Here is a 12,510-nt window from a genome sequence, read left to right as displayed (position 1 = left end):
TTCTTACTACGGGTTACGGTGCATATACATTGGAAATTCGTCGAGGCAAAAACTTTAATTCTCCGAGTAAGGCTATGCGAAGCACAAGCAGCTGATCAGGGGTTTCTGCACTGCATATTCCTCCAAAGTTGCAATAAGAAGTATGCATAATATTATCATCGCCACGTCGATGCTAGTGCCAATTGTAACAATGAAAGCTTCAATACAAGCTTGGAGGCCCAAAAACAACGACAACAACGACAACAACAAGAAAAAAACAAATGAGCGTAACGAGCGTACGAAGACTACGAGGAGACGTAGTCCGCGTCCATCTCCATGGCACGTACCGTTGTAATTAAAAATATCAGTCCATCTGGATCAATCTTGGTACCATCTACGCCAACAAGTCACCATCACCTGCAGAGTTTCCACATCTTCACATAATCACTATTCCAAACCACATCAGATCCAAGCCAAAAAAAAAAGGAAAAAAAAACTCACATCCTAAACGCACGCTGATCCGGATTCGGAGGCCACGTAGCGGTCCACTGTTCGTACTTACTTGCGAAATCGCGCATCGCAGCTACATCGCGTCAAAATGAGCCCTGCCCAAAGCAAAAACAAAACAAAAAACATACTAGCAGATCCATCATACCACGGCTTCCCACCTACACTATCTGGGAACCACCCACTCGTCCCGCCAACCGCCAGATCGATCACAAGATAGAATTCTGTCCATGATCGGTCTTAGCATCAAATTCCAAGCTTTTCAAAAAAAACTGACCCTGATCAAAAGGGGCAGCAGCACTCCCCCCATATGCCGTACTCCACGGATCTGCGACGACCACTTCCTTTCCACTCGACGCGTTCATAGCTACACCTGGGAATCCACCTGTATTGAAGAAATAGGAATCGGAGGATTTGGAGGATATTTTTAGGTTGATCATTGCCTATTGTGGGTTCGATTAGTTCGGGTGACAAGACGGGTGGACGGGTAAGTAGAACGGGACGGGTACGGGAAGGGGATGACCGAGGGACAGCAAAATGCCATCAAAAAACGGACAAGACCGCGGGATATAGCAAACCGAGAACAGGAACGAAAAAGAAGAGAATTGTAGGGAACGGAGACGATAAACCCACCTGCAGCCGATCATCCGTATAAAACCTCATCCACTCGCTGGTCCACTCAAACGCATAAACGTGGAATCCGTCGGCAAAATTCCCGCGTTTGGTGCTTACCCAGCCGTAGATGCTCTTCAGGAGGTTGGCGGTGGTGCTTGTGCCTGCCAGTGTGTGTTAGGGGGTGAAAACAACGTGGCTGAACAAAAACGATGAAATATACGTAAAGGCCAATTGAAGTCGAAAAAGACAAGTTGGTGAACCGAGAAACGCCAATCGAAAGCCAAAAATACAAAAGCACGAATGAACCGAAAAGAACTCCGCCCCAAGCGCAAAACCAGGAATAAACGCTCACCGGTAGAGATAGGCGTAGAGCCACCCGCAAACGGCCCATAATTCAGGGACGAGCGGACATAGTTCGAACCTTGAGCGGGATATGAAGGAAGGTTGCCGCGGGCTTCCATGATCTGTGGGTGGTATTAACAGGGGTGCCGGCAGAGGAAAAGGTGAGACTTACATCGATCTCGCCGCTGAGGGGCCACGCGCCATAAAATCCCTCTCCCTGACCTGCGCTTGAGCTTGTACTGTTACCCTGAGGAAGCATCCAAATAGCGGGCCACAACCAGTCTCCCTGAGGCAGTTTTGCGCGGACCTGGCATCTGAAATTAGCAGGCTAAAAGATTAGAGACACAGCAAACGTACCTCGACACGGCCATACTTGATAGTCTGTTTTCCACGGGTATTAAGACGACCGCTCATGACAGGGTTGATGATAGTGCCGCTCTGGTTATTTGAAACAGCTGTGCATGGGTTGCTAGAGGTGGAGGTGGAATTACTGCTGGTAGTAGAATTGCTTGAACCGGTGGTCGTGGAATTACCCGAGCCTGTTGTTGTGGAGTTACCGTAGCCAGACGTTGTAGAGTTGCCTGATCCAGTAGTAGTGGAGTTGCCCGAGGTGGTAGTTGAATTGTAATTGCCTGAATGGAAGTGAGTGAGGGGGCGTGGGAGTTGTAGTTTGTTACACACCCGTGTCGTTGTTTTGCCGACGAAGAACCCACGCGCCTTGATCTATGACTACACGGAATCAATGAGCCTCGGAAATGAGTAGGAGGCTAAAACATACCTCCGCCTTGAGCTGTACAGTCTTGAAGTGGATAGGTCGCTCCACTCATGACTGAATCCCAGCCACCGTCGATGGAGTCACTCGTGAGTGTGGGCATGATGTAGAGTTGTCCATTTGAGATGTAGACGTTGGAGGGATTGTCGGTTGTCATTTCAAATTCACCGTTGCTAATGAAAAGTTAGACAGGGATTGTGGTGTTTAGTGGGACGTACCCGAAACCACCGAGCTCGATGTCATAACTCCAGTTATTGGGGTCGATAGAACTGTCAAAGTCGTCTTGCATGACGAGACAGAGTTGACTGTCTGAGAGGAGGTCTACGGATTGCCAACCTCTGAAGCAGAGTGCTGCTGCTACAAGGACGCCCAAGAGGGCAGCCACAAAGGTGAGCCACCAGCTTCCTGATTCGCAACGACGTTTCTTTGTGAGCCATGGTTTCTCGTCTTTGGTGAGTTTTGATTTGAGGCGGGTTGATTGGATTGGTTTCTTCTGTGTGAGGGGGAGTGCGATGACAGAAGGATTAGCGGATACGGGTGGAGGGGACCATATGGTTGATGGACGTGAAGCGGGGGATAGGAAAGGTGATCTGAAAATTGTTGTCGCGCTGCTTGCTCTTGGGAGTTGTAAATCTGGTGAGCGATGTAAGTTTGCCAAAGAGTAAGAGCGGTTGAATGATTTGTAGGGGGATTCTGCTGATGGAAGACGTGGTGTCTCGAAAAAGCTGCCGTCGAGAGACCTTCTTGCGGGGTCAGCGAAGGGGAAGGTGAAGGCGGAAGGGGGAGGGTCTTGACGTCGTTTGCTTATTCTTGGTCTTGGTGAGTCTGGAGAGTCTTCCTGTGATGAATGGTCATCTGAACTTGAAGGAGTGAGAAAGAAAGGACGGGGTGAAGCCATGAGGGCAAGGTTGGGTAACCCTTCTCTGTTTCTCTTTGAAGGACCTTTCTTATCTTGTAACACGTAATTGCCGTATGACGCGTGTGTAACGTACACCGAACCAGATTCAGAGATCCAAGATCTGATCTCACCATTTATATTCCACCGCTCTCTCCCCAAACTCACTCACCCAACTCATGGACTACGACAGATACGACGCTACTCTCCATTACATCTTCAAACAAACTCAAGGTGACGCTTGGTTTAGACCACATGAAGATTCAGTCCCTCCAGGCGTTTGTCTTCGTACCCATGACGGTCAATTCAGAGTATTCCCATACGAAACTGCCGCACTCGCTCCATTCGAGGCTGCTGTAGCTGCTCTCAATCCTCTCGTTGCAGTAAAAGTCAGAAGTGCTGCAGTACACGCTGCTTTAGCAGAACAAGCTATCGACGATTGCATCTATGTCGACTCAAATACTCGCATTCAAGTACTCGAGTCAATGTACCTCCTTCCACAAGCAGAAAAGGATCAAAACGCTGCTTTCATTCGCGATGAACGCGTGCTCGTCGTTTGGAGCGACTCTCTCGATACAATCATCCCAATCGCACGTGACTTTGAAGATCGTCTCATTCGTCTACTCTGGCGCACGAGACCACCTCTACCTTCAACACACGAACCCTCCATATACTCTGAAAAACCAGCAGATCCCCGTCTAACCCCTTCCTCCACCGTAAACTCAGATTCACAAAGACGAACATGGTTCGGTCGTGTCCTTCCTTCACAACAAGACCCAGAAAAGATCGAACAAAAACAACCAACCCGTCCAATCATGCTATATGCTCCGCTATACAATGGTCTATGCGCTGCACTCGCTTTCAGTAAGTCACAATACCCTCTTGGTTGTCTTTCCCTCACCTTCTCTAGTTTTCATCGGCAACGGCGTTCGCACTCTCCTTACAGAATTTCGCCTAGACGGCAACTACACTCATTTTGCTCTTGGCGCCCTAGTGCCACTCCTCTTTTGTGTATCCTTGGTAACTATTCCCTTTATATCATATACCCCCCGCTTACTCTTTCCAGTTCTTCACTCTTCAAATATTCCAAACACTCACATTTGCAGTCGGTCCCATCGCTCATTACCACCAAAACAGTCGTTACTACTCGGCAGTCCCTCCACTGCCAAATCCTGCCATAGACAATGCACTCCCTCACATCACAATACAGATGCCCGTCTACAAAGAAAGCCTCGCTACAGTCCTGTAAGTCTCTTCTTTGTTGGCTGATCCTCGCTAATCCATCCCAGCACACCCTCCCTCACATCCATCAAAACAGCAATGCAGACATACGCACGTCAAGGCGGCACATCCAGCCTCTTCATCAACGACGATGGCCTTCGTCTCCTCCCCCCTGATCAGGCAAAGGAACGTATCGAGTACTACGCAAACCACGGGATCGGCTGGATCGCAAGACCACGACACGGACACGAAGGTCACTTTCATTCTCCCTCTAGCCCGTCAACGCTAACATAAACACACACAGGCTTTACGCGCGCAGGCCGCTTCAAAAAAGCCTCCAACATGAACTACGCACTCGACGTCTCCCTCCGCCTTGAACGCATCCTCGAGGAACTTCAATCATCTCACAACTCCCTTGAACAATACCCTTACAATCGCCAAAACCAAATCCCCAGCTCAAGCAGAGATAGCAACATATTCACGCCTCCCAACCCACCCTTTCACCGTGCCAGCGTTAGCACCACATACAGTGCTCAAACTGTCCAAACAGAGGGCGGGAGCATCGTTAGCGTGCCTGGACAGTCTCCTGGGACGTACGGGGTCCAGTATATCGGCAAGGACGGGGACGATCAGGCGTTCATCACTCCTTTTCTCAGTAGCAACAGCAATGGCAGCATGCCTGGGACGCCTAGACCCGGTATGACGGGGAGTCCGCGGACTATCAGTCCTGAACCACCCACACTCGCAGGAACGCATATCGAAGACATCGAAGAGCGGGCTCTTCAACTAGCCATGGAAGAAGGTACATCTTCCATTAGTCTCGTTTTGACCAATTACGTTAACTCGAAACAGTATTCCAAATCACAGGACACAGACCATGGGCAGCAAACTCCCGTGCCTGTCGAATTGGAAGCATCATCTTATTAGTAGACGCAGATACGATCGTCCCGGTGGATTGTTTTAGGGATGCAGCGAGAGAGTTTGCGGAGGACGAAGGCGCTGAGGTTGGGGTTCTCCAGCATGAGAGCGGTACGTCTCCTTCCCCTGTCCCCTCCGCTCGCTAACCTAAACCCAAATCCAGACGTCCTTCAAGTAGCCCACCACTACTTTGAAAACGCCATCGCCTTTTTCACCCGCCGAATCAACAAATGCATAAGTATGATGTGCGCAAACGGGGAAGTGGCGCCTTTTGTAGGGCATAATGCGTTTTTGAGGTGGACGGCGTTGCAGGATGCGGCATTAAGTGGGGGGGATGCGTCTTCTACTCATGATTCTGGTGCGGACAAAAACAGAGCCCAAGTCAAGATCTGGAGCGAGGATAACGTCAGTGAAGATTTCGATATGGCGTTGAGGCTTATAAGACAGGGGTATATCGTTAGGTTCGTCCTGTTCCCTCTCGAGGTGGTTGTCACTCACGTTGACTCTTAGATGGGCGACCTACTCCCAAGGCGGTTTCAAAGAAGGTGTATCGCTCACTGTCGATGATGAGTTGAATAGGTGGCAGAAGTATGCGTATGGGTGTAATGAGTGCGCTTTTTTCTTTCCGTGCGCGTTTGATATTTCCGATTCACGGCTCGCACAGGCTCCTCTTCAACCCCTTCGTCAAATGGTTCTACAAGGGCCCCATCAACCACCAGATCCACAAATTCATGTGGAGTCCTGCACCGCTCCATTACAAGATCTCGATGATGGCTTGTACGTCCCCCTCCTCCTTCTCAATTCTCATACTGACTCCATCACAAATAGACATGTTCTCATACTGTACGTTCCCTCTGACGTATAAAACAAAACAAAACACTAACTTGAAACAGACGGAATAGCGGCCTCAGCGACCATCTCCGTAATCAACTACGTTATGCTTGGTTTCCAATTCCCCACAGACGATTTCTACATGCACAGTTTCGAAATATGGCTCGCCACTTTTGTTGTATTTTTCGGAGCTGGTAATGTAGGGTATGTGCTTTTGCGGTACAGACTCGGAGAGAGTGGTATCGTAGGCGGCGCGATCGAGTGTTTTGGGTGGATTCCGTTCTTGTGAGTCTCGTCCCTATTCGTATCCTATTTCGTGAACTGACGGCAAATACAGCTTTTTCTTCTTCGGTGGACTAAGCATCCCGGTCTCACAAGCCATTCTCGCTCATTTGTTCTCGTACAATATCACGTGGAGCGCAACAAAGAAGGAGGTCGAGAGGTCGAATTTCTTCAAGGAGGTTCCAAAGATTTTCAGGAGGTGCGTTTCTTTCTTTCTTTTTTACTTTGATTTGCGTTTTATTTCCCCATATTTTTGCGTTGCTTCTGTTTTGGATTGGAGTCCGGACGCGTTTCCGCATCACTTGATTGGACGCGTCCGTATCACTTGACCAACGCGTTGCGTTGGCGCCCACTTTTTGTTCCGCCGAACGTACGGCATCAGTGAATTCAGGCGTTATCTCCGTGATTGGCAATGATTATCTAGGAAATATTGGCCTCGGCACATGTGCCTGGGCGTCGCATATATGGTGCTGGGACGGACATGGCTGGCACACTGCTACTGTAGTGCTGGACACGGGCATGTGTGTTTTTTCTGATGATCGGAGGACATGCGTTTGCGGTCTTGCACCCGCTGCAATGTGGTGCGCCCATATGCACGACTCACGCTTCGTGAAGCGGTCATTTCGATCGTCTTCGACTCATCACCGCACCCTATTCACTCAAGGCCTTGCCCCCTTGTTGCCTCGTTTCACGTGGTGCGATATTCGCACTTTCTCTTCTCTTCTTTTTTCCACGCCTTTCCCTTTCTTGCTTCCTTGATATCACAATCCAGTGCTGACGGACATCATTGGCCTCCTCTCCTCTATATAGATTTTGGTTCCCCCTCCTTGTATGTATCCTGCTGATTGCGGGTGTCGTCATCGTCAGTACGCCGTTGGTGCCATATCAGTGGCAACTGACCGCAAATGCGTGGGCCGTTATCTTCCCGTTGACGGTTGTATGCGCTTGTCATATCTTATTCCCGGTACGTCTCGTTAACCTTGTCTTCCATTCTGCGATTGGAATGAGCGATCGTCCATTTCTGGATTGGATTATGCTTCTTCCAACGTTCTTCCCCTCGCCATCCTTGTCCTAGCATGCTTCCCGAACGTTCCTCTTCGGCGCTTCGGCGCATCCCGCTACCTTCTTTTTTTTCTACTCGCTCAAGCATCGATGCTAACACCGATATGCATACCTAGATCGTCCTCAACCCATGGCTCATGATCTTCTCGTACTGAGCTGAGGACCATGCACAATCACGTTCTCGCACTCGGGCAGGGTTCCCCGGATGCATGACCTCCTTGCTAATTAATCGCATATCATGCTACTTAGAAACGAAGAACAATCAACATACTCGTCAATCACCGTCGAATCACCATTCTTTTTCATTCGATGCGTCCCGGTCCGTCTTTATTCCCACGCCTGGGCGCAATCCGGATGTCTGCCTATGCCTGTATGTATGCAACTTATTGTGAATCGGACAGGACATTCGGTTACGGTTATTGTTACATTCCGCAATTGCGAAGATGCATGTTGTCTTGTAAGTTTGGACTTGTTTACCTTACATACCCGTGTTTGAACTTTTGGACAATGTCTTGTGTCATGTCTTTGCTGTCGTCGTCATCATTCCATTGCTCTTGTTGTCATCCCGATTTATTGCTGTGCACGAGTGACGTGAACGCAGGGCTTTCTTTGCAGAACTTTCCAGTAGTTGTCAACTTGTTAATAACGCTTCCTTGGGTATTGATATTATAGATAGGCTATGACATTACCGGGCCCTCTTGCAATCGATCATCGACAAGATTCTTGGGTCCAGAACACGCATTGCACAAATAGTCTTGGAATCTCTTATCAGTTTGATGATGTACAGCGGTCACCGGCTGATAGTCTACGAAATCGATGATCACTGATGGGATATTGATCTATCAATATGTAAAAGTGGATATCTTGTTCTTGGCTACAGGGGTGCATCAGTTCATCACGGAATGTACCCATAGATATCAAATGCTCACGTCGCGCCCAAGTTGACACTCATTTGGCCATGACTCACCGTCGACTACTAATGACCGTGTGGCCAGGGAATTTTCATTATCCTACAAGCGGCGTTGGTCGGAAAGGCACGATAGCGGTCGCAGTGCGGAAGCGTTGCGACCTCTAGACTCTGATGGCCCGTCGGGAAGTGGTGCCCATGTATACCAGTCCCATGACTGGACTTGGCATAACGTTGCGATCCTGTAGATAAGATCATCGAGCACCCGAGAAAGGAAGAAACAGGGCCATCCGTGGAACGGGCGTGGACTTCAACTTGGGTGGAGTAAGTTCTATCGCGGACTCTTCAACTTTTTTTTATCTCGCTGGCTTTGCAAATACGATGCAGAAGATTTGATGTCATGGGTGCCTATATCATATGAACACTGCCCAAAGCCACTGCACAGCACGATAAGCTCTGACACAGTAAGATGTTTTTAGATGTGAGATCATAGGAGTGCCTCACAGAAGCGGACAATATAGAATACTTGTTAGGGGTCTGCCGCCCGAGGAACCCGTACCGAACTGCCTGCACAACTGAAGCTTTGTAGAGGTGCGTACATGATGGTCTGCTATCCGGTCTATATCCGAGAAGTGCGTGATATCATGCTCAGGAGTTGTTCACCCGACGGTGCCGATGACACTGCAGGGACACTGAAGAATTTTAAATAAAAGGATTTAGACACATCCATGACAAAATAGTGTGCGTCTGTAGTGCGTACGTACCACGTAGTCCTCTGCTATATAACGGCGATTGCGATAGTATGAGAGTTGAATTCCCCCTACTAGCGCTAATCGATAAAACCCCATCACCATCGTGTGCTATCGTTGCAAAGCACTGGAATCACCTTCTAGGGTGATTTCGAAGCGAAGATATGATAAAGTGGCGGCCCGAGCGTGTTTGCCGGTGATAACTGTGCATGATGGAGGTCTGCACAACAAACAAGGAAAGAAGATACTTGGAAAGTACAAGCCTATCTCGTGCTCCAAGATTCTCCGGAAAACTGATACAGAAGGTGCAGTTATCTTTTACGAACGCCCATCTAGTCTTCCTAGCGATGACCCGACATGAGTAGATGAGTGGGCGACTCGGACTGCCACATCAGTCCAAGAAGTCAAGAGACTCACAGTACCCGATCTGTGCCCCGGCGACCTTTTGTCCCAGCATCACCTGGAAGTTCTATCCGTACTCGGCGACATTACGAATGTCCTCAATGGCATCATGATGTTGCCAGTGTGCGCAGACTCTATGATCATACTAATAGGCTAGCGCCCACAACATCACGTGGCAAGATTCACACCACCATACCACTGCAGACGGCGCTAGCAGATGTTTGTTTTTGTTTTTGGTTCACGAGCAAATACTTGCTGGTGGTCAAAAACGAAGGATATAGCGTCTCAACCTTTGCAGATATTACTATCCATTCCATGGGCTCGGACGGTCGATTTTCATTTATTCACAGGCGTGCTAGGTTGTTGGATCCAGACGAGTGCCCTATTGTACAGACACTTCAGTGGTCAGCGCTCAGCAAGGATAAAGCTATGTTCAAGTCTCATCTAAACGTAATGGCTCTGGGCCATGGCTGTGTTAAATTTTTGTGTAAGGGTCTAGACTTCACATGCCCCAACGTTATTGAGTCACTTGCCGTGAGATGCGGGCCTGCTAAGCTCACAAGTTTACATCATCGGAACTCAGTGATCATAGCTTTTTCTGCCAATCTCAGGCTCGGAGCAAACACAATGCTACTATGTGTGGGTCACCAAGTCAGGCACTGTCGCACTGCTCAAGCGCTCAAGACTTTGTCGGCTCCTCGATGGTGAGCCTTTTGAACGCATGTTGAAGCTGTCTACGACACTCATTGGCATGACTGTTTCAGCGAGGCCTAGGTTCAATCTGTTATACTCAATCGTGTTCCGACACAGCGCGCTATGAAGTACCGATCCCGCCGCGCTTGAATTTTGCGACCACATAATAAACCAAGCCAGGTCCGATCTGTGGTACGCCGCATGTATGATGTATTGAAGTTTCAACCCTGGTGCCTTGCCAAGGATGTTATACAGTTCACTGCCTTTGCTAAAAACTCGTCTCACTTAAAAAATCAATGCCTAATTTTTTGATATATAAAGCAGAACGAACACGCTAGATGTAATTTCCACCATCACCATGTTGCGTCTGTTGTGCATCGCCCTGTCTCTTTTCTTATCCCTTCAGCTCGCTGTTGCAGACCCTGCCTCAGCAGTCTTACGAGTTCCACGTCACTCCAAGTCATCGTCACTAGTACTGACCAAGTCCGTACTATCAGCTCTCTTGGTTCGCCAAGGAAATTTCACTGCTCGACAAGGATGCCCTAGCGGATATCGTAAAGAATTCACGATTCAAGTACTGAGAAACACAATGCTGACCCCGCCCTAGAGCAATGTACCAACTACCCTACAGCATGTGCCCCTATTGGTAGCTTCTGTGTAAGGTTGCATGATGAGCCTTTCTACTGTGATTAACGTTATGAGCCTAGTGCAACGATCTGTATAACTGTCCAGACGACACCACCGTACGTACCTTTGCGTCCCATCGTCAAAACCGAGTACTGACCGACGAATGTTACAACCAGTGCTTCGAATCCGAGTGAGAAAATACTTCAATCAATTTTCTTTTCTTTTCTAAAATCTGCTGTAGATGTTGTCCCAATACCGCGCAAACATGTCATGGAAATTCCTGCTGCAACCCTGGTAGCGAATGCTGCAACGACGACAGTTGTTGTGAATCCGGCTACTCCTGCTGCAATGACTCTACCGGGGGATGTGTGTTATACTTTCTATCGATTGCATGAGCAACGCTAACATCTATTTAGGCTGCCCTACTGGAACTACGTGCATAGCAGGTTCTGATCAATGTTCCACTGGAGGCCCGACTGGTGGAGGTGGAACTAGTGTACTCCCTAGCGTTGCGGTTACTACTTCGTCCAAGTCAACCGTGCAACCAAAAACCACTTCTAGCAGCAGTCATACAAGTACAATCAACGAGCCCACAACAACTAAGTCTTCGAGTACTTCTTCGACAGCTTCATCCACAGGGTCTACTTCCACTGGTTTGCGTAAGCAGCCTATTGCTTCTTATCTGTGACCCAACTTACACCATACAATTTAGCACAAATTGGTGCTGCTCCTCGTGGTATTGCACTCGCACCTGGGAAACAACTTGTGGCGTTGGCTGCAGTTGTTGGTTTGCCGATCCTCCATCATGTCGTCCAGGCATTGTGAACGCGCAATAACACTTTTCTTCTTATAATCAGCATTTGTCTAGGTTGTGATTTATGATATGTCAGATAACGTCTACTTTGTTGCATAATAGGACTTGTAATACGACGTTTTGCCTGCAGATTGATCTAGTTGGTTCGCGATTGCGGGAGATCAGGTCGATCAAGCGCCTCCCTCCGTAATCACGAGAAATGACTCATTGAGCAGCGAAGCATATAGTGAGATGCAGGATAATTACAATGTCATCAAAGAGTCTTGTCAAACGGCCCTCGAGGTATAATATAATTAGCTGGCTCAAGCGCGCGGCTTTCTCGCGAAGAGTCCAGTCGGAAGCAGGATCGTTATTGAAGTACAAGTAGCTATGCACACGTCAGTGATGGGAGACTAATCACAGCAGATAGACTTACTGTGCCATGTCAAAACAAGCTTTGTACCAAACATCTGGAGTAGCCTGCGACGATGATTTGTCCATCAACGGTAATCCAACCTAAACAAAAAACATGTTAAACTCCGAGAGGCCTGCCCAGCATCGCCTATCCGTACTAGTCGACATTACCGAATGTCCTCAAGATGTTGTTCGACTTGGCTACAGACTCTAGCGCCCAGCCTGTCACGGTGACATTAACGTTAAACATCACCTGGCAAAATTCATGCGAGTGGACACCATAGACTCCGAAAAGAAGGATCTCCTCGCATGCCACTGACAGCAGACGTTTTGGCTCATGAGCAATAGCAAGTATTGCTGGTGATCAAAACCGAAGGATAGTGTCTCAACTTTGCAGACATCACTATCAACTTCATTGGACTCGGACGGTCGACCTCCATTTATCCACAGGCGCGTTAGGTTGTTTGATCTGGACGAGTGCCCTGTTGTAGAACGCTATAA

General features: G+C 48.5%; 4 protein-coding genes across 4 annotated transcripts; 2 read left to right on the top strand and 2 right to left on the bottom strand.

Moving 5' to 3' along the window:
• Window positions 1-392: 392 nt before the first annotated feature.
• On the bottom strand, window positions 393-3,113 carry HD556DRAFT_1434373 (glycoside hydrolase family 16 protein; the record flags this gene model as incomplete). Its single annotated transcript, XM_041305317.1, has 11 exons — window positions 393-426; window positions 481-562; window positions 618-710; window positions 764-929; window positions 1,120-1,262; window positions 1,454-1,565; window positions 1,616-1,750; window positions 1,801-1,982; window positions 2,222-2,388; window positions 2,434-2,805; window positions 2,956-3,113. The coding sequence occupies 11 exons, from the start codon at window positions 3,111-3,113 to the stop codon at window positions 393-395; spliced, it is 1,644 nt and encodes a 547-aa protein (XP_041154908.1).
• A 176-nt stretch (window positions 3,114-3,289) lies between these two features.
• HD556DRAFT_1448585 (glycosyl transferase family group 2-domain-containing protein) lies at window positions 3,290-7,437 on the top strand (the record flags this gene model as incomplete). The annotated part of the gene is made up of 13 exons (XM_041307451.1): window positions 3,290-3,974; window positions 4,021-4,130; window positions 4,177-4,355; window positions 4,400-4,584; window positions 4,636-5,133; window positions 5,184-5,360; window positions 5,413-5,710; window positions 5,760-5,858; window positions 5,914-6,026; window positions 6,078-6,092; window positions 6,143-6,365; window positions 6,418-6,561; window positions 7,173-7,437. The coding sequence occupies 13 exons, from the start codon at window positions 3,290-3,292 to the stop codon at window positions 7,435-7,437; spliced, it is 2,991 nt and encodes a 996-aa protein (XP_041154907.1).
• Window positions 7,438-10,395: 2,958 nt separating this feature from the next.
• Window positions 10,396-12,010, top strand: HD556DRAFT_946162 (uncharacterized protein). Its single transcript, XM_041312090.1, has 7 exons — window positions 10,396-10,729; window positions 10,783-10,832; window positions 10,883-10,918; window positions 10,979-10,992; window positions 11,044-11,168; window positions 11,219-11,461; window positions 11,515-12,010. The coding sequence occupies exons 1-7, from the start codon at window positions 10,534-10,536 to the stop codon at window positions 11,625-11,627; spliced, it is 777 nt and encodes a 258-aa protein (XP_041154906.1). The 5' UTR covers window positions 10,396-10,533; the 3' UTR covers window positions 11,628-12,010.
• On the bottom strand, window positions 11,821-12,259 carry HD556DRAFT_1312616 (uncharacterized protein; the record flags this gene model as incomplete). Its single annotated transcript, XM_041300677.1, has 3 exons — window positions 11,821-11,983; window positions 12,032-12,111; window positions 12,176-12,259. 3 exons carry the CDS (start codon window positions 12,257-12,259, stop codon window positions 11,821-11,823), a joined length of 327 nt encoding a protein of 108 aa, XP_041154905.1.
• Window positions 12,260-12,510: the final 251 nt, after the last annotated feature.

This window comes from Suillus plorans, assembly GCF_016647745.1.
Source record: "Suillus plorans strain S12 chromosome Unknown HD556scaffold_77, whole genome shotgun sequence".
In the NCBI taxonomy this organism is placed as follows: domain Eukaryota; kingdom Fungi; phylum Basidiomycota; class Agaricomycetes; order Boletales; family Suillaceae; genus Suillus; species Suillus plorans.
This window is presented reverse-complemented; position numbering and strand designations above follow the sequence as displayed.